The sequence below is a fragment of the Argopecten irradians genome, chromosome 4 (assembly GCF_041381155.1).
Source record: "Argopecten irradians isolate NY chromosome 4, Ai_NY, whole genome shotgun sequence".
NCBI lineage: Eukaryota > Metazoa > Mollusca > Bivalvia > Pectinida > Pectinidae > Argopecten > Argopecten irradians.
Window position 1 is genome coordinate 40,117,010 of NC_091137.1, and position 22,412 is coordinate 40,139,421.

The 22,412-nt window shown below is 33.9% G+C and overlaps 2 protein-coding genes and 1 non-coding gene across 4 annotated transcripts in view; all 3 read left to right on the forward strand.

Annotated features, from left to right (window-relative positions):
* The window catches only part of LOC138321645 (uncharacterized), a 13,355-nt gene extending 5,484 nt beyond the window's left edge, over positions 1-7,871 (forward strand). For both annotated transcript variants that reach the window (XM_069265450.1, XM_069265451.1), the window contains exons 2-4: positions 1,640-1,756; positions 3,526-3,702; positions 6,764-7,871. In XM_069265450.1, coding sequence (XP_069121551.1) covers positions 1,717-1,756; positions 3,526-3,702; positions 6,764-7,032 — 486 coding nt within the window. In that variant the 5' untranslated portion in view covers positions 1,640-1,716 and the 3' untranslated portion in view covers positions 7,033-7,871. The remainder of the gene's footprint in view (positions 1-1,639; positions 1,757-3,525; positions 3,703-6,763) is intronic.
* A 1,647-nt stretch (positions 7,872-9,518) lies between these two features.
* Positions 9,519-16,697, forward strand: LOC138322515 (uncharacterized). The gene is made up of 3 exons (XM_069266538.1): positions 9,519-9,719; positions 10,240-10,416; positions 16,116-16,697. The coding sequence occupies exons 1-3, from the start codon at positions 9,632-9,634 to the stop codon at positions 16,379-16,381; spliced, it is 531 nt and encodes a 176-aa protein (XP_069122639.1). The 5' UTR covers positions 9,519-9,631; the 3' UTR covers positions 16,382-16,697.
* Positions 16,698-20,956: 4,259 nt separating this feature from the next.
* Trnaa-cgc (transfer RNA alanine (anticodon CGC)) lies at positions 20,957-21,028 on the forward strand. The gene has a single exon. It is a non-coding gene; the product is annotated as a tRNA-Ala (tRNA).
* The last annotated feature ends 1,384 nt before the right edge of the window (positions 21,029-22,412 follow it).

Genomic DNA, 22,412 nt, shown 5'->3' on the forward strand with positions numbered 1-22,412 from the left:
ACATATATAATACTGACATTGTTTGTTGATATAACATGTAGTACTGTGTATAATACTGACATTGTTTGTCGATATAACGGGTAGTACTATGTGTAATACAGACATTGATTGTCGATATAATGGGTAGCATTGTGTGTAAGACTGACATTGTTTGTCGATATAACGGGTTATATGTTATAATACTGAGCATTGTTTGTCGATATAATGGGGTACTATTCTGTGTAAAACTGAAATTGTTTGTAAACATAAAACGGTCGCATTCTGTGTATAGAAAACTAAAATTGTTTGTAATATATTACGGTCAGTTCTGTGTATAAAACTGAAATTGTTTGTAAATATAACGGTCAGTTCTGTGTATAAAACTGAAATTGTTTGTAAATATAACGGTCAGTTCTGTGTATAAAAACTGATATTGTTTGTAAATATAACGGGCAGTACTGTGTAACACTGAAATTGACATTGTTGATATAACAGGTACATAGTACTTTATGTATAATGATAAGATAGCACTGTGTTGTATAATTCTAATTTGTCATTTGTTACTACAACGATTAGACCTTTTTAGTCGACATCAAAAGGAAGCACTCTGTTACATAACTGATATGAATGAACAAAGTATGGACACATACCGCAGGTGATTAGTGTATCGTTATTTAAATAGTATCTATACTTAAGTGTAATAATTGAGTGATAAATAGTTTATCTTATCAATAAAAACTAACAATAACTAATGTATCATTTGTCATAATCTGCATTTATGAAACAAAGTCGTATAGGACCACCATAAAAATTATTTGTTGGTATGTAATGATTTACAATTTTTTTTTTTTTTTTTTTTTTTTTCACAGAGACTTTATTTGTTCATATAATAATGTGATATAACATTTCTAAATCATCATATTGTTTGATGTTGTCATCGCCGTTGTGATCGTTACTTTACATAGCGAACAGATGCTATATGTATTTGCGGTCTTAAATCATTCATTAATTTACAAATCCGGATATGACTCAATTAATAACTGCTTGACATTCTAACTATTTAAATAAAGGTAGCTTAATTGTATATATAAACGCTAAAGCAAGTGGAATGGAGGAAATAGCATTATTGTAGATATAACTGTTTCAGTAAGTGGTAAGGGAGAAAATATCACAATTTAGAAATATAATTGTTTCTATAAATGGAGAAGGGGGATGGGGCTTAACATCATTGTAGAAATTATGCCCGATAGCTTAAGGGAACCAGACATATGGCATCACTGTAGAATTTTTTATAACTGTAGGGGGAATAGTTTCATGGTATAAATATATTTGTTTCAGTGAGTGGAATGGGGGATGGGGCGTTACATCACTGAAGAAATTATGCCCGATAGCCTATAAGGAAACCAGGCATATGGCATCACTGTAGAATTTTTATATCTGTGTCAGTAGTCAGAAGGGGTGAAAAACAGCTTCATTGTAGATATATTACTGTAACAAAAATAGCTTCATCGTAAAAATATTACTGTACAAAAATGGCTTCATTTCAGAAATATTACTGTTATAAAAATAGCTTCATTGTAAAAATAATACTGTTACAAAAAAAAACTTCCGTGTAGATATAATAGATAAAGTAGGTTCAATGTCAAATTCTGTGTTTTAGCCAGGGAAAGAAGGACATTTTTCCGGACGGTGATCAGGAGTAAGCTTAGCCGTCGTTGATTTGTAAAAGGAAAAAGCATGAGTCAATATTTTGGACTTTTGCTTGTGGTTTTTGCAGGTATGTTTTCTTCTGTTAAATACATAATGTTCTGGCTCTCTGAGTTGGTGTTAAATTTTGTCTAATTGTGATGTCTAAATACATTACTCGTTAACTTTCAGTCCTATAACTTTGTGAGAATAAAGTTAAACTCACAAAGGATCATTTTCCTTCAAAAACACAATTTTGACATTTTTTTTAAATTTGAAATTCTGGCAAATACCCCTCGATATAATCTTGATTTTACAAACATGTTTAATTTCCTGAACAATAATTCTTTGAAATAAGTGAAATAGGATCGCAACTTTCACTTTAACAATAAAATGCTTTATGGGAAATATTTTCATATCATCAATGCATTTACGTTTTTTAGTAACCTTCTTCACAGAAAAGTTCGGGTACTGTTTTTGCCAAACTGAAATTGTTAATTTCGTATGATCCCAGAAAAAAACTCTTTTTACCGAGAAAACTTTTCAATGAATATGATATACATTGTAATGTAAACAGATACAGTGCAGAGGAGTTAGCCAAGGGTTAATATTCTGGTTTGTTTTGCAACGCCAGATATTTATACGTTTATATGTACCATTGAAGAGGTGACTTATCATTAGCCTGAAATCTATCAGAGAACCACGGTTGATTGAATTACGTTTCACTTATCACAACCATAGTACATTCATTTGATAATATTTCAGTTACTATTGTAAATACTTTAAAGCATTCGCCAACCCCCGGGCTGATAAGCGGAATACAATTTATTACCGAAACAAAATTCAAAACTGGGCAAGTATGGTAGTCATTTAAAAGCCTAACGGCTCTTGTGTGTGAATTGAATTTTCGATCGAAATCAGATAAAATAAGTCCATTTATTGGCGGCTATGTTCTGGTTGTAGCCAATCAAATGTTCATATGTAAATGTAGCTGATTTATTCCGTATTTGTATATTACAGAGTTATATGTCCTTGCGGGTAGGTATTGAATATCACGTCATGTATTTCAGAGGGCAACGTCATACTTTTCAGAGAAAACGACGTGGGTTGCACTCAAAAAATAATGACGTCATAATGGATACCTACTTGTAAGTGCAGAATACTCACTGCAAAGCTGCATCTTGTATTTCCTTATATAGGTATATGCATATATATTTATACATGTATTGTACATATATTGGAATAATTATGATATAGAAATATCCGAGAGAATTGTGAACTCCTCTGTCTTTTTCTAATATATACTTATTATGGGGTTTTTTTCTCTCTTTTTCTCTCTTTTCGTAATTTTGTACATACTACTTTATGTTATTACCATATACATAATTGTTAATATCTACTCTTCATTTTGGAGGAAAATAAAAATAATAATAATAGTGCAGAAAGGCCAATGTACGCTCGCGAATGTCGAAATGTACTAGTAGTTCTAAAGCGAAAGCAACATTAATTGTTCACGTGTCCTGAACAACACTAATTGATCACGTGTCCTGAACAATGTTATATTTATAATATTGTTTATGTAGAATATCCCTCTGTACAGTTGTTTTGTTATAGACTATACAGTAAACTGTTGTTATGTTACAGATATAGGATGACAATGATTTAACTCAAGTGAACCATGTGAATATCGGCTGAAACTCCATGATTTTCTCAACAGAATTCTAATTCTAATCTCCCTCTAGCTTGAAACTTCAGAATCTAGAACCAGACATGTCGCAGAAACAAAGATTATTAAGCCAAATTTCAGAGATGGGGTGCATTCTACCATTTAATTATCTAGAATTAATTTTCTACTTCCAGGTGTTATGACTTCAGTTACCGCCAATGTCAACTGTTACTCCTGTTCTTACACCATAACGGCTGCACCCTGGCTTCATTATGAGTGCGCCAACGACACAGACCACGTGAAAACCGGATCTCCGACTGTTCCATGTCCGGAAACATTTCAGTGCGTCACGAAGGTTGTGTACAACCAAGGTAGGTCATGTCATGTTTCTTCTTTTTTTATGATTTTTTGACTTAAAGATGCTCCATCGCCGATACTGATAATTTGAACAGTAATTGGTGTTCAGTCGTGCATATATATGGCTAATTAACACAAAAATAATATAAAATAATTTCTTTTGCATTTGGTGCAAGCGCAATCAGTACTTCATTCCATATAGGATATAGTGCCACGTATTTTTTCGGGATGCAGTTAATTAAATTTAATATTTTTATCTTGAAGTAAAATTAGAAGTGGCGGGAAGGATGTAAAGTAAGTAACTTTTGTAATTGAAGAAAAACACTAATTCGTCTGCTTCTGATTTTGATAGTGAAAAATACCATTTGTCAGCGATGGAGCATCTTTAAAGTTGTATGGTCTATAACTTTCGCTAATTTTGTCATTGTGAAAACTGTTTAAGTGTTATACATATTTTTATCCGTCTGTGCGAGGTTAAAACTTTCTAATTTTACCACTTTTTATAAAGTTGCAGCACTTGAAGTATTTTTAATTAGAAAAGTAAAAAATCTTTTTTAGCGTGTACAAGTGAAAAATAGGCTCGAAAGATGCCGAATCATTCCGAACTCATCCGAACATCGTCACGACAATCTCGAAGTAACACGAGAGTTGTGATGTCAACAATTTTTCATAAACAAAACATATGGTCGACCTCAGCAGACTGGATCCACAAAGAAAATAATGCTCGCACATTACAATATTTGATACTCACAATATTTTACGGCAATGTGTGAATTTGATGTTTCAAATATTCATTCTGTGGACATAGGAAAACGTAAACAAACACGTGTGCGCTTACGCTTGCTTCCTGGCTCACTACGTGCAGGTCGTGTCGAACGTCAGTCACGTGATACGATGCGGAATCCGACGAAATCCGAAGTCAATGAATATGGCGGTGATTGAATGCGCTTATTCAAAACCAGGAATATTTGATCCCTGGATTTCTGCTTTTATATAGATCGATATAGGCTTTTGGGGAGCTAAATCATTAAGTTACATGCCAATGTTCAAATATAAAATGTTTAAGTGACATATCGTTATAGTGAAATTAGCATGCAATATAGCTTTAACAACAAACATGATAGTCGTATAGTACATCATGTTTTATTCCGTATTTGCGTTAAGGTAGCTCCATACTTTTGGAAAAACCCGTGTCAATTTTTTCAAACACATGTGTTATTTTCTTGCATTTTTTAATATCTAGATATTTAAAATGAAAATGGGTGTTCTGCTTTTATCGTTTATCGCGACGAACGTTATTTCCGGTGTTTGAAAATCCATAGACTATATTACCTGCCTTAGTACCTAATCTCCCCACTAGGCTGTGCTCCTATTGTATTTTCGCAGCAAATCCTAGCGGAGAGTAGAAAAACTACGGCAGGCAATCCAGTCTAGAAAATCCATTCCCATTAACGACAGGGACCGCAAACACCTCATAGGAATAATCTAATTTTTCACTTTATTGCTTTTATTTTAACTTTTTAACGATTTTAAACATTCTTTATGTTATGTAGACAATTGATTGTGACGTCGTGTTTTTCGCTCACAAAATAATGACGTCATAAGCGAACATTCTCGCAAGAGAGATAACTCTGTAATACTGTCAGAAATCACGTGGTTTGAAGTGGCGATCCCACGAACAGACAAAATGTCTGCCATGCAGTTTACATTTCTGCTCAATTTTGTGTGATTGTTGCAAACATTCAAAAAATTGGAGGGTGAGTGTAGAAAAACTGCTCCAGAAGCGATAAAGATCTCTCGGCTTCTTGACCGAGCGGTTGTTTATAATTAAAAAAACACTTTGTGTAAATAAGGCTGCATCTATTTCACATCTTCTTGTAATTGATACAACTTGACCTGCATGTTGCGGTACATGCATACTAAGCATTGTGTCCTTCACCTCTATCACTCAGCCAGGGAAACAACTACTGATAGTCCAGCAATAACCGATGTCACTGATCAGCTGTCCACGCACGCACATGTATGTGTAATACTGTGTCAAGTTTATAACTCGGCCGACTATATAACACTACCCAATTCAAGAAAAAAATATTAATATTAAAAACTTTGAAAGATATGACAACAAGAATAGTCTCAATCGACACACGGATAATTCATCTTTAATTTGGCATATGACACAACGCATATCATGTCATATTACTGTCACTAGATATCCTGAAAGATTGAAAATTAGCCAGATTTCAACACCTCGGACAGCGCGACGTACTCCGATGACATTGTTAGCCTACTTTAGTACAGTTTGGCATACAAAATGTATGTACAATGTATAAAAAGTTCACACAGACCCACCATCTTTTTGCTATGATGACCTATTCGTGTCACTCACCATTTACAAAAAAAATCATAGATATTGACAAATATAGACTATCGGACATTCTAATTATCTGAAATTGTTCTGTCATTATATATGACCGAATATCAATTCAGTGGTTATATAACTTATTTCGTCGTATAACAGTAAAACGTACTTCGTTCGTGGGTTTCACTTCGCGACGTGTTGATGAAATGTTGATAGATTTTTTCTACACCCGCCCTCCGATTATTTGAATGTTAGCAACAATGACACAGAATTGAGCAGAAATGTAAACATGGGTATATTTGGTAATAATGTCCGACGTCTATAGGCCAGTTCTTGATACATTAGACCCATTGAGTTCGGAAGCTTACCGTCTGGTTTCTCCCGAAGCGCCTCGGTTTTCTGCATGGCAGACATTTTGTCTGTTCGTGGGATCGTCACTTCAAATCACGTGATTCACGACAGATTCACTTGTACCAGCCGGTGGTAGATATAACCACAGTTACACAATACAACTGACACGAAAGTTACATACTACCAGCTGGATACAGTAACAATGCATAGAGATAAAGGCAGTGTAATTTAGTTTTTAACTTGAGAACAAATTGTGGAATTTTCCCATTAGCATTCAAAGAATTTCCACATGAACCTAACTAATTCTCTTTTATTCTTGACTGATTTAAAACGCTGTTGTTTTTTTTTTTTTTTTTTTTTTTTAGATCTAACAGAAATACGGTCAATCTCCAGGGGATGTTTTTTACCGGACTCCTTCAAATGTGGCGAAAATTGTTGTGACCAGAGCCTATACGACGTATCCTGTCAATACCAGTGCCGGTCCGATAACTGCAACAACAGAGACGTCACAGCGATACTAAAACAACCGTCCGGCACCGGAACAGCCGCCTCTACCACTCCAAGTGTCAGCACGCCGTGTATTCTTATGCTGTGTTATTTCGTTGTTATGCGTATGTTTGCAGGCGTTAAATAAAGTCTGAGACTGTGATATTGACTGGATAGGTGTCGGCAATTTATACCATCAACTCATGTCAGTAATGTAAACAAGACAAAATCTCGAACTAATTATATTATTGCTATACATATTTATTGCACTGTCCGTTCGGACCGATTGCAGTGTACATTTGATCAGTATGGAATAAAGAGAGAATGCTTACCTAAACTTAGCAGGTATCGGTTCAGAAATGAGGGAAATCGCCAACGTCGTAAAGTAAAACTATAATACAAAAATAATGTTATTTATAAATTTATTCAAGAATGGCAATTTCATTCTTTTTTCCACAAGCATCAGCCATACATTTATGTTTGAATGTGCTGAAAGGGTAAATCTAGATCTTTATCTAATAACTATTTTTCACAGTTTTCTTTTCATCTTCAATACTGGCCAATACTCTCGATGGTTAAGGATATAAACTTATAATGAATTACATGTACTTAATTGTCTCTAGTTATAGAGTTATACTGGGGCTCTTCTGCTGTCTCAATTAAGTTAATCGTATTTTATGATGATTTGTGATAATATGTATTTATCAATTATGGACCTTTGTTGAGTTCTTTGTGGTGCTATACCGCCCTGGTACAATGAATGACAGAGGGCGTAGCCCGAGGTTATTATTTTAGATTATATCAGGATGGTATAACACCATATGAACCGAATCAAAGGTCTTCGTGTTTATATTAGATGTCAAAAAATCTATGATTTGTATTTACAATTTACAATAATAAGGATGGTCATAGGACACCACTCTGAATCAACATTTGGCAATGAAGTTCACAAGCGCAATAGTGGCTATACCAGTTGTGACGCCACAAAAGGAAATATTAGACTCAAATACTAAGCATTCGAGATAAATCGCCAGCTATCTCCAACAATGAGCTACCAATAGCGGAAAATTAGAGCATAGCTGAAATTGTGATATCCTATAATCGCCAGCTATCTCCAACAGATAAAGAAAGAGTTTACCAGTTTGTGGAAATGCTACCTTGGTGGTTTTGGATAATATTTAAGGGACCGTTTCTATATAAATTGTTCAATGCATATACGGTAAATATTTGTTACTTATCTACGTGTAATATCGTCTATGTATAACTCAGTCGCCTGAAGGCTGTATGCTGTGCTAAAGTCTTAAACGGTCACGCACACTTATTGTATAAATTGAAATGAGTTTACGAGTTAGTGTTATATATGCCTCCATAGAAAGTGATTAACCAGTAACTATATGATGACTTAAAGGTGACCGAAAAAGCCAAGATGCGAGATGTTAAATAGTTTTTCAATGCATAGTCAGCGGTATTTCACTTTGTTAATACAACTAAATACAAAAAGAAAGGAAAAAGTATGTTGTAAAATTTTCTGAATTACTAAAAAAAAAGGATGCATTATATCAAATTTTACGCTGCGAAAATGACGTGGCTAAAAATCCACCCTCTGATGTCCGTTGGTAGGAGATCGACCCTTTTGACATTTCTAATAGATGGCGACCCTGATATACCCAGGTGGGCCTCAGTGTCCGGTATAAGTTTGATGTAGATATAGCTATCACTGTGACGGAATGACCGGTATATAAACACGGAGAGAGGGTCGGAAGTAGCTGATAACAGCTTCCCATGGCCAACATGACAGTCGGCAGACGCGTGGTCACTGTATTAAGTGATGGGGATTTATAATATATAAACAATACATTCCGTGAATCACCGTCATTTCTGACATTATAATCTTACTATGGAATGTACGTCTACAAACACCTGTCGCCGACACCCCGATAGTGATGACATTTTCTGTACAAACACACTTGTCATGCAGCAGTAGCTTTAGTAAAATAAAACGATGGAAGCTCTTCATATTACACCATAGACATGTTACAGTGTCCCACAGTAAATAAGATATAATGTAGCAATGTTGTACAATTAAACTAATTAAAATGTTTTCGAGTTTTTATATGCTAAAGATTCATTCATAGATAAATATAACTTATTTATTTTTAGCTTCTTTCCGTGTCGTAACACCAAAAAAAATATCAAAGTATCTTCAAGTTTCGTTACACGATACGTATTTTTAAAGTGTCTTCGATATACGTTTAACCCTAGGATAAAGTTGATATTTGTACAAATAAAAAAAATAGTTCAACGTGTCGTAGCACAACTCTTCATCATTATTTAAATGCTTTCGGGTTTCTTTTCAATATAGATAGATTTAAGCGTCTTCAAACAACGTTACACTACATGTATTTATATATATAAGTGTCTTCGCTCCACTATATGCATAATAAAGTGTGTCCGAATATTAATGCCATGGTAAGAAGTATACTACTAAATCTGAGATTTGTCTTATTTATTTTAAAACAATGACGAAAAAACATTATATATTGTCTGTAGCCCCTGTTTGGGCCCCTCAAACTCGGGTAATCATTCGTGCATTAATCTTCTAAATGTGACCACCCAGACTCCACGAACGGTCCCTAATCCAGGTAGACGTCCCCCTCAACATAGACACACACACAACCAAGGACGTCATCGTCACATTAACATGCAGACCTTCTACAACCAGATATAAACAAAACTTTTTATTTTATATGTTTGTTTTAATATATAACTTGAAAATGAAGAGATTCTTGTATGTGTTAATCATTGGACTAACCTTTCTGCTAACGTTTGGATCATGTAAGTATTGGAAGTATTGTATGTGATAATCATTGGACTTGTAAGTATTTAACTTTACATTGGAAAATCAGCCAATATTGGCATGTTAACTTTAAAACGACAGGTGTGTTTTCATTTTCATAACTACACAAATATATTCATAGTGCAATTACCGGGAATATTAATGTTTTATGTTGTTTTCAGTCAATTTTGTTGAGAGCGTTCGATGCAAAAACAAATAAGTTGATATTTTTTTAGTAAAGGAACTAACTTGTGCAAAATTTAGAGGGAAAATAATTTTCTGTTTCATAGTTATCGATTTTTTGGCATCAATTAATATACGTATTGCATATTGATATTGTGTAATAAGAGCAAAATTTCTTCCATCACATTTATATACATGTATTCCAAATGCTATGTGTTGTAAAGTGTACACAATATATTGTTAAATCATTTTAGTTTGTTTAGGAATGATGTCGATAATTTCATTTAAACGGTCATCCGAAGATTAGACTAGTTTAGTCTCGTGTCTATCTTTAAGGTGATGCAGAAGAAAGCTCAGCCAGTGGGGAGACATTTTGGTGCCATGTCTGTTCCTACACTGTTAATGACCAGAACAATGGCTTCGACTGTCTAAACAATACAGACGAGATGATGGACTTACAGAGTCGTATCAAGTGTGGAAACTACTGTGTGATACAGGAGCAATGGGACAAAAGTAAGTGGGATGTGATCAAACAGGTGTCACACAGCGTTCAAACATAAAACTACGTTTCTGACTTATCATCTAGCATCAAACATAAAACTACGTTTCTGACTTATCATCTAGCATCAAACATAAAACTACGTTTCTGACTTATCATCTAGCATCAAACATAAAACTACGTCTCTGACTTATCATCTAGCATCAAACATAAAACTACGTTTCTCACTTATCATCTAGCATCAAACATAAAACTACGTTTTCACTCACTTATCAAACATAAAACAGTTTCTATCATCTAGCATCAAACATAAAACTACGTTTCTCACTTATCATCTAGCATCAAACATAAAACTACGTTTCTGACTTATCATCTAGCATCAAACATAAAACTACGTTTCTGACTTATCATCTAGCATCAAACATAAAACTAGGTTTCTCACTTATCATCTAGCATCAAACATAAAACTACGTTTCTGACTTATCATCTAGCATCAAACATAAAACTAGGTTTCTGACTTATCATCTAGCATCAAACATAACATAAAAACTAAACGTTTCTCACTTATCATCTTGCTCAAGCATAAAACAAGTTTCTCACTTATCATCTTGCTCAAGCATAAAAACAAGTTTCTCACTTATCATCTAGCATCAAACATAAAACTAAGTTTCTCACTTATCATCTAGCATCAAACATAAAACTAGGTTTCTGACTTATCATCTAGCATCAAACATAAAACTACGTTTCTCACTTATCATCTTGCGTCAATCATCTAGTTTCTCACTTATCACTTGCGTCAAGCATAAAACTAAGTTTCTCACTTATCATCTAGCATCAAACATAAAACTACGTTTCTCACTTATCATCTTGCGTCAAACATAAAACAGTTTCTCACTTATCACCTAGCATCAAACATGTAGATGTCAAACTACGTCACTTATCATCGGGAGTATGGAAACCCAAGTTTGCACATGTAATGTCAAATGTCGATTAAAAAATACGTATCATTATATCATCTAGGTGGGTGTCTTACAGCAGCCCTGCAGGTAGGACGTTAGAATTGTACCTGGTACCGCATTATATGATCGTAAAAGGCGACTAAATATAGGATCTTACCCTTTCTCTCTTCCTATCTGACATTTTTTCTCCTAATGTCTTCTTAACACCGCCTCACTTTCGGCCTTTACCTCCAAGCCTGTGAGAAAGGCTCTGGCTTCTGTTCCCTGGCCGAGACAAGGAGACAAAACACGAATATACTGCAGCCTCCCAAAACATCCACACACAATATGCCGTCTTTACATGACCGGGACGTTTAGCATGATAAAACAAACAAGTTTCTTAGAGAAACAAGAATAAATGTCATTAAAAAAGTCAATCGGTAGTCTATTTTCCGAAATAAGAGCTGCTCGACCTAGGACTTGGCATGCTTTCTATGGACCCGCCTTGCCCACAAACTAATTGTGTGTTTTGTAGTACTGTGACAAAGAACATGCAAGTTACCTACTGTATAAAGAATTCAAAATGTCTCAGACGCAATGAATAAATTGTTGCCTTAAAGAGGTGTACGCCAGGGTTCACTTTTTTACCCCAAAACGTTGTCAAACTAACTGTCTGCTGTAAGTGGTCCTTTGCTTTAGTTAAACGTTAACTAAATCTAAAAAGGCTGATTAGTTTTCATAAACGTTAACTAAATCTAAAAAGGCTGATTAGTTTTCATAACTCCCGATACTACATATGTTTAGTGTGTAACGTGTTCAGGAGTGAAATGCAAAACGTCACACAGGCATGAATAGTAACTCAGTATCGAACATGTGAAGATTATCTATGGTAGTGATGAATCATGTAACATCTCATTCTGCCGTATGACTTCACTGGTGACACTATACTGTTGGTATTGAGTGTCCGCGTATTATCTCAAATTGTTACATAAATATCGCGCGAAATGGTATTCTGTATTTTCATATTACAGAGTTATCTACCCTTGCGGGTAGGTATCGATTGTAACGTCACGTTTGCGAGCGTAACGTCATACATTTCGAAGAAAACGACGTGAATTGCGCTCACAAAATAATGACTAACAATTGATACCTACCCGCAACGGAGCTAACTCTGTAATATGCAAAGACGGAATATTATTTTAGAGCTTACCACCAATTGGTTGGGACAACAGTTTCTGAGTGGTTGAAGTGTTCCAATAGATCATCATAAGCCTTTAGATTGACTTGTTGCTCCTGCCGACTAAACCTTGTTAATGTGACAATTCAATATTTAAAGCTAATTTTCTTACGAGCCAAAATATTACGTAAAACTATCATTGTACTTTACATTGACTTGTTGCTCCTGCCGACTAAACCTTGTTAATGTGACAATTCAATATTTAAAGCTAATTTTCTTACGAGCCAAAATATTACGTAAAACTATCATTGTACTTTACATTGACTTGTTGCTCATGCCGATTAAACCTTGTCAATGTGACAATTCAGTATTTAAAGCTAATTTTCTCATGGGGCAAGATATTTCGTAAAACTATCATTGTACATGCGCTATGGAAAAAGGACAACATTAATTACATATTCCATGGTATTATGTCCATGCTTTTAATGCATATTGATCACAGAATCTCTTGGTTGTATCGCCATCAGACTATAAACAAGTTTACGTTTTGTACGGTATACTCATATATAAATTCAACAAATATCCATCTGAGAGATGATCATTGTCTTTTTATCATGAACAGCAAGTTACTTTTCAAGTTCATTCATCTTAATGATTGAGTAGTTAACTGCTGCAGATTCGGGTCCACCAATTAGTAAAGTGGGAGCAAGCTATTATTAACATTTGCAACTGAGTAGTTTGGACAGAAACGTCTATTAACTGTCAGTACTCCATTGCTGCAGATTCGGGTCCACCAATTACTGCCCACATGTAAAGTTGGGAGCAAGCTATTATTTAAGCATTTTGCCACCGCTGACCCCAGTAGACATTTGCTTGTAGTTTACTACGATACCACAGGGACCTGGCATGAATTTTAACCAACAAATACTTTACTGTTGGTTAAAAAAATCGTTCCATGTCTCTGTTCACGATGCCAACTTCTTTCCTATATAAACCGGAATTTTACAGCAGTTTTAGACGTAAGATTTTAAGTGTCCCGGAAATAGGACACAGAACAAACTAATGCTGATCTAACATATCCTGGTGTTGTTTTTTCTTCTTCTCTAAATCAAGCAATTTCATCTTCCGTTTGAAAAGAAAAACAAGTTTTAACTCCCTTATGTTATTTTTCTTTAATGTCACGAACCTCTATCGTACATATTAGTGTTGTAAAGCACAAGCCACCGGTAGGTTGATCCTAGGCAGTATGGCGGACGGACGTATGGTAGCCATCTTCTCCTAATCAAAGTGTGTCCGAGCGGACCGGAAGCGCTGGGCGTGTGTAGTAATTGGCGGGATTATCCGGGCACAGAAACAGCACATGGGAGTTATTTAGGGTGTTAGAGTAGCTTAGAAATATCTGTGTGGTATCATTTTATACTGCCAATGTCAAGAAGAACTTTTAAATGGTGGTTTTTCTCGCACTAAACGTTACCAACACTTTGAACATGACAAAACTTTAATAGGATTTTCCATAGGTTTAATTTTACAAAGACAAAGAAAACCTCAGAATGATTTAATCAGAGACATTGATAACTAAAATCTCTGATTTTATTGACGCTATTGACAACACTGATGATAATTTTGTTAAATGTACAATAAAAAGAGTGCGCACGGTGAAACTTTATGTTATTATCAGTCTTTTTATTGACTTCTTCGACATGTTCCCATCTTACATCCATGAAATTGCGTGTAATAATGGCTTTTAAATTGTGTGAAATCTGTATTGCAAAATTTCATGATATTCATAAAACAATCAAAATATTTCCCCGTAACTTCTAATGATTTCTACAGCTTAATCATTTCATGAAAACTTGTGCTGGAGCCGGTCTAATGGACTTACTGGAGAAACAGCAGTGCGCTGTGTATTATAGTAAATTGTTTAAAATACAAGTCTTTTATTGAAAACAAACGGATTTACACTTTACTTTGAACACGTGTACTAGTAATTTTTAAAACGAGATTGGGTATTAAACAGGGCGTTCCTCTAATGCTGTCAAAATTATAACGTTCATTTTGAAGCTTTTAATGAAAGGTAATTTAGTTCTATTTACACGTGTCCTGTTAAACAAATGCCATTAGTAACTACCTGTCGGGATATCTCTTCCTTTATCTATAAAATAAATAACTATTTTTGTTTGAGTATTTTATTAAAAGCAGGTAGCCTGGCTAGCTCTCGAATTAAGGTACAGTACATTTGTACGATTGATCTACAGTTCTAACCATAATAAATTTTAACTTCATTCGCATACAACATTATTTCCAACACTGTGTTGTTGTCCCATGCATATCTTTTTACACGGACAGAAACCTGGATAATTGTATAATGCTTAGGTTCTGTTTCACCAGCATTACTTTAAAAAAAATTAAATAGTTATTTAAAACCTCTCCTTAGGAAAGCATTATCGACATTAAGAAAAGAATCTTAAGTTCAGGAGTCCTTCTTAAAGATGCTCCACCGCTGACAAATGGTATTTTTTCACTATCAAAAACAGCAGCAGACGATTTGATATTTTTCTTCAGTTACAAAAGTTACTTACTTTACACCATTACCATCGTTGAAAAGTTTGAGCTTCTAATTTTACTTCAAGTTTAAAATATCGAAAATAATTAATTGCATCCCGAAAAAATTCCGTTACACTATATCCTATATGGAATAATGTACTGATTGCGCATGCACCAAAGGCAAATTAAACTATTTTATATTATATTTTGTGTTAACTAGACATATATATACACGATTAAACACCAATTATTGTTCAAATGATGAATATCATTTATGCTCTGTCGGCGGTGGAGCATCTTTAAAGTATATAATCCTTTCATATGGAGTATTTTAAGTCCATGAATCATGTAACGTCAAAGAATGTTCGGATAATTGTGTCTAGCGGTGTCTGTTTATATTGTATAAAAAATATATTAAAATAAGAACTGGCTGCACTAAACGAAACGCCTCATCCAGTCCAATACCGAATTGTTCCGTCGCACCAGATTGCCAAGAAACAAACATCATGTTGGTCCCAAAACTTATAATGAAATGTCATGTTACACCAGGTAGTTGATAGAAATGTCCCCTACCAGTCCTATATATGGAAATTATGACTAGAAAATACCAATTGTAGCTCAGTAAAGTTCAGTAGATAAAACTTATTGTCAGTTTAGTTTTGTCTTCAGAAATCACTGATAAAATAACATTAAATAAACGCACTGCTTTGTGCAATACCTTTCACTGTTAATGTGTTATCTGAGTTTGGACTTCATACAAATTATTTTAAATAATGCTTCACATGCAGTAGACATTCGTCCTCACGATTTTGTGTTAAACGAGAAAATATTTCAGGTTGGTGTTGTGTTAGGATTTGTTTCCATTTTTTCTCTATTTCAAACGATTACTGAACATGATCGTTGCATTTTCAAACCTAAATTTCGGTAAATCATCCCATGAATATCAGTATTATCAGACTCATAAAGAATGATTTTTCTTTTCAGTTCTATATTTCACACATTTTGTACTTAACATTTTCCCAACAGTGATTCCTATCATTATTATTATTTGTAGGTAAAAAAGAGATCAACTCCGTGTTTCGCTCGTGCAGCACCAACTGGGGTAACCAATGTTACGATGATAACATGTTCATCACGTGCAGAGGCTCGTGCAAGGGAAACTACTGTAACAACAGCACAGTCACTGAGAAGGACCGCTTTGAGGAATTGTGTAATGAGTTATCTTGTAAAAAATCTGGTTCGTCAGCCATCGAGAGTGTCCTGTTGTCATCCGTCATCTCTCTCATCTGTGGTCTTCTATGTGTGAAATGTTTAAGCTGATTGGAAAAAGTTCACCAACAAATTGTTTAATAGATAATTGCTTGCAGGCTTCATCGTCGGAGACCGACAGTGGGTCACCGACGATGGCAGGCTTCAGCGAGCTTAAGGTACTGGAAACTTGTGAGTGAGGCGTACTGTGAAAAATGTATTGGTAAAGTGTTATGATGACTGAAGAGAAGTTTAGAGTTATTTTAATGATGACAGTGCACATTCTTATAAACATTCTTAAAAAACATTCACAACTACATCAGGTATTCATATTTTATTTATTTGTGATTATTTGTTCCTAGATTATGAATAAAATCATGAATTTAAAGTATTTCTTTTATTTTTATTATTATTTTGCAGATTGCCATAGGCAATTGCAACATCTCCAAATATAACTTCCGAAGATTACCGCAAAATTTTCCGAGATGTTGCGACTGTTTCGCTCGCGGAGATAGCTATATCCGATGTACTTGTGATACACGACAAGAAGTTTAACCGAGTAAAATTTTCACATTTTTTTCACAAACTTGACTGGTTTTACTACAAAGGATGCAAACAACGGAATTTTTGTTTAAAATATCATGTAATTTTTCATGTATGGAAAGTTGACTTTCAGTCGTGAATTTCTCCGAATTTATATCAAAATGGCGGAATAGTTGTAAAATTGCAATAAAACGTCGAGGTATGAAAGAAAAATACTCATAAGTGGATATGAAGGATAGGGATATTCTACCAAGCCTCGGGTTTTACTTCATTTTGTGACCCTCATATCCACATATGAAAGAGTCTTATAATCTTTTACAAAGAACTTCCTTCAGTACGTATAATTATAACTTCAATTGTCAGAATCCAAGACAAATGCCTGTTGGCAGTCTTGTTTTCTTATCAAACCTTCAATGCATTCAAGGAGAGCTTATATAAATAATTGGGGACAGATCCCTTCAAGACTTTCTGAGCAATATTATGTACTTATCAAATTCCATGGTGTCTACATAGGCCTGTTTGTCGGTAATACAATATGCACAAATGGGGTCCTAGGGAGACATTTGTATGGATTTTGGGGAAGATTTTTACACTACTTCCTGAAAAACGGCGGTAACAAAAAATGTTTGATTTGTAATGGACTAATTGTTTCAAACAACTTTTTAAGAAAATGTCATTGAAAAAGCTTTCCGTCAAATAAGTCTTAGTTGTAGCATGAAGAGCGATATTTCAGCCATGGAGGGATATTGTTGAAATTATACATTTGAGTTTTATACATTTTTAAAATTGATCAAATGACTATAAATGGTTTGTGCCATTTTAGGCACCCAAATCCGTCAAATTATCAAAACCTTTTATCTAGTGATTAAATTGTAGAAGTAAAAATATCTAGTACATTACTGATTACATTATCGTGATATTAGTTATGTAGTTACCATGATAACCAATATATTCGTAAAAAAGCAAGGCCTGGTATCCGGTGTCCATAACCAATAAGTACATGTTACATATGTATCACTGTTTGTTTACAGAGTTACGGTTGTCAGGCGGTCATGATATAACATCAAAAAATAAGGTCAGGTCGGAATCCCTTTCTAGTTAAAATGTGTTCAACAAACCATTTTTCTGTTTGGTCCAATATCACAGTGTATGAACGGAAGTGTATAGTATTTTTTTTTTTAATTTCGTAGTTGCGAGTCTGTATAGCGGTACTCGATCACTTGCTAAGACAAATGAAACAATGGATAGTAGATAATTTTTGCCAATTTCATTTATTCTATACATTTTTGTTGAAATCGTCAGTTATCAACAGCGTCATGGACAGCAATTTGAAATACCAATGACTAATGAGATGTTGAGTGTTAACCAGCATTAACATTTCAGACACTTTTCGTGAGTTGATCTGCTGTTCATCATCGAAGAGTTGAGACACCCGCCTAATATTTTGCACTATTTTAATGTATTCTGTCTGGTTTTCATTATTTCAAGCACCTTCACAGGTTTACAGATGAATCCAACAATATAAAACACATATATACATATTGATGGACACAATATCTTTTACTTAATCGTATTTTGAAGTTGTAGGATGATCAGTTAAAATTGTATAGTCACTTGCATTGTTTAAAACTGGCGATGTATAGTTGCTTGCGAGGACACTAGTATAGTCGCTTGTTATAAAGAGGAAATATATTCAGTGATAAAAGGCTCTGAAGCTAACAAATTAAACAAATCAGTCTAACAGAGTTATCAAATACACTATCAATTTAAACGTTTAGTCAACTTTGTTGAAAAGACCATACATATAGTCATTTACAATTTAGATGGAGTAAATGCAACAAAAATGCAATATAATGCACCACGTCGATACTTTAGGTATAACTTGGATTTCCATGGACCAGTCATTACTTTAAAAAATGTCAGAATTAGGGAGAAAACAAATCCATCTAGAATCATAAACGAAAATAACTTACGTCATTTCTATATTTCGTACGCTGGAAATGGCTGTTCACTTACAAACTTATTTTCATATTTTCGTGTCTAACGTCATTCAAGGGGGATTCAATTTCGCGATTTAAACTTTCGTTTTTACTGTAATCCCATTGTTGCGGCGATTGATTTTCACAATTTCTTATCACCAGCGAAATAAGTTAAGTCTAATCGCACGCTAAATATGTGTTGGTTTCAAGTATACCTTATAGAGAAAAGAATAATTCCATTAGTATGGACAAAAATAATGTCAAATTCGATCTATCCCATTATCAAGACAAACAAAAAATCCTGTTATGACGTTGTATAACACATATAGGCTGGTTAATATTAGTGATGATAGTGATGAGCATCTAATCTACCCTTGTTCGTCTGTATCGATTGGTATTTAATATCGTTGTCGCCCGGGAATCACGTGATAAAAAAGTGAACTTTCCATTAATCAAATCATAAAAAACTAAATTTACGCAACTTTACATGTTTTGTTTATATGTTTCTCAATGCTGAACACATCCTGTGGTCTAAACGATATCATATGTAAGTTCCTTTGGTTGAAAATTGCTGAAAATTAGAAATATGAGCGATTTCTAAAGAGATTTTTGCGCAAGTGACTATAAAGTAATTTTTGGAATTAAAACAATCGACTAAACAGTAAAGTAACAAGCGACTATACAAAACTATTTCGTGTATGCATAATTTAAGATATGTTTTAGTCGCTTTCTAATTACGAATGATGAAGAATAAAGAAACTGTAAATAAATAAATAATCAAATTACTCATATAAGTTACAATTATAACATATATTTCAGGAAACACATCGCATTTCTGATCGTAATTCAGTGATTACACTTCGATTCTTATTTATTGCTAACATTATTTTCAAAATCATGTTCATGAATTTGTTAATATACATGTTATAAGGACGTCTATAATGCTAAACATATTTGTAGTTACGAATAATGCCGATATTTGGTGTTTTACCAACCTGTATGCCATGCCTGTTTTCATTGATCCCGCTTCGATACTCACAAGTGACCATACAAAAAGCAACTAATGATTATACTATACACTTCCGTTCATAAACTGTGAATATTTACGGAACAAAAGAATACCCCGGTAGTTTTTATATATTTTTTATCTATTTAAGGGAAATAAAAATAAAAATGTTGTTATAACACTTCAGTATCGAGCAGCTTAAGTCTTGTGAGCATGATATGCAATAAATCAAATCATATGTAAATATGTCTTTCAGGGGGTAACATTGGTGATCACTTTTAAGTTATTACACAGAATAAAAAAGTATACAAGTCATGCTTTGAAATACATGCATTTTTTATTTGATACAAGGAATAAAATGAGTTATTTGATTAGTTTATTAATTAGAACGAATATACGTACCCGGCCTACTATACCTCGACACCAATTTCTGTCTAAAAGTCTTTTGAGCTGCAATATGCAGTTATTTGTTAGTAAAATTATAATGTAGATGGTAGGCCTAATATAACTTTGAAAAAAAAATCGAAGAAGTTGGTAGAAACAACATCTAAGCTAACTACTTCTGTGCTTATTTGAAATAATAACAAAATAATCATTGCATTTAAAACATTTGTCCTTGCTTAAAAAAATGATGAATATTGGAGGGCCAATAACAATAACTGTTAACTGTTAGGGCTTTGTTCAAAAAAAAAAAATAAATGAACTATTAATGATTTTTTTTTTTTAAAACGTGATACTTTCACTGAGATTTAAAGCTAATTAACTTGTAAAAAATATCATTTAGTCTTACCTAAAGGTTTATAAGTCACATTTGTGTACACGTAGCTCAACAGTGTGCACAGCTAACATGATTGAAGTCAAAATAGATGTGGTACTCCAAGCATGGAAGAAGGGAGGCAACTCCTACTTAAAACCTTAATACGTGGCTACGTCAATATGTAATCAGATTACGTGTATACAATTGACTGTCTGGTCTTATACTACATCATTTGTAAAATATAAGCTTATCATCTGTCAATGCATAATGAAAAACATTCAAACCAGTTCCTACCAAACGTGTAAATCCAAGAGAGTACAACAAATGTTTATCTACATTTTGACAGAGCAGTAAAGGCATGTGGGGATGTAGCTCAGTGGTAGAGCGTTCGCTTCGCATGTGAAAGGCCCCGGGTTCAATCCCCGGCATCTCCAAATTTTTATATTTTTTTTTCTCTTTTTTTTTTTTCATTATTATTAAAGTATTTATTTCATTTATAATTAAATGATATCCGTTATGTAAAAAAAAAAAAAAAATAGAAAAAAAAAATAAGATCTAAGATATGTCAGTTCTCAACATAGAATATGTCGATGATATAGACCACATATTAAAACTTATAAACAAGGAAAGCATTCTATGCAGCCTAATTAATTCTACTATATCTCTACTTATCAATCTCCTTGACCATTTTGACTAAACCAATGCAAATGTTAATGAAACTTCATACATGGATGAACATTAAATATTATTATCAATCAATAGAAAATACCAGGATCACGTAGTACTAAAATTTAATATTGCGTGTATTTTTTAAAAATTGTTTTCTTTCTTTGTATAAGATATGGGCTTTAATTCATCAAGTAACTCGAATTTGAACTTATCAAAAGATATTTCTATTTTGCAAATCAATAATAAATACAAAATGATTTAATTAATATGAATGGTATTTTGCAAATCAATAATAAATACAAAATGATTTAATTAATATGAATGGTCACGATATGAAAAGACGACATATATTTGGGATCTTACCTTTTATCTCTTTGACCTTGCGTTCTGGGTCTGTTGTAATCCAATAATATTAGATGCCCGATATTGAGAAACTTCTGATGGGCACGACGTAATGATCAAAAGTGTTTCGTCGTGCTATACCTCTAACATTGGTGGGGTAGCCTCAGTTCTGTTCCTTGATTGTGATGAACATGAAAGGATAGTTTTCTTTTCCTGTTAGTAACATTGATAAAGGGAGCGAGGCCGTACGTTGTCGGTATGATGTAATTAGACAAGGTGTGCTCTATAATTGTCTCTGGCAGCAATGTAACAGTAGTATAACACAATAAAATGGAGAGGAGTTTCATCTATCACAAGGTGACTACACGACATACCAGTCCTTTTAAAATGACCTAATATAAATAACAAGAAAATGTCTGTCTTTTCTATCAGGATTTAGTTTAAATTGTTATAGAAACAACTGTCTAAGACACTAATGTTAATATACATTCTCGATAGACAGCACATAGAAAGTTAACTTATGCAATGTTTGCAAAATGTCAAGATTTGCATATAATATAATATTACTCTAGCTCTAAAAGTTTGCAAATGTTATGTGAACCGACCACTAGTTGCCATCGAAACGCAAAGAAAACTAGCACCTGCCTTTATGGTAGTATCAGTCGAGGTTCTCTTTTATTGAGCCCCGCCCCTCCAGCCCAGGGGCAGTCCGTCACCATTTATGAAAAACTATGACCAAGGATTTATAGATCCTTACTTCGACCAAATTTGGTATTAATCTTATAAAGTTTAGGAAATGACAGACAA

What these genes read in the sequence shown, in the direction of transcription:
- LOC138322515 (XM_069266538.1), top strand. Translation starts at nt 9,632, where the DNA reads ATGTTTGTTTTAATATATAACTTGAAAATGAAGAGATTCTTGTATGTG. An exon ending in TCTGCTAACGTTTGGATCAT is followed by an intron (nt 9,720 to 10,239) that starts GTAAGTATTGGA and finishes TCTATCTTTAAG; the next exon opens with GTGATGCAGAAGAAAGCTCA. An exon ending in ACAGGAGCAATGGGACAAAA is followed by an intron (nt 10,417 to 16,115) that starts GTAAGTGGGATG and finishes TATTATTTGTAG; the next exon opens with GTAAAAAAGAGATCAACTCC.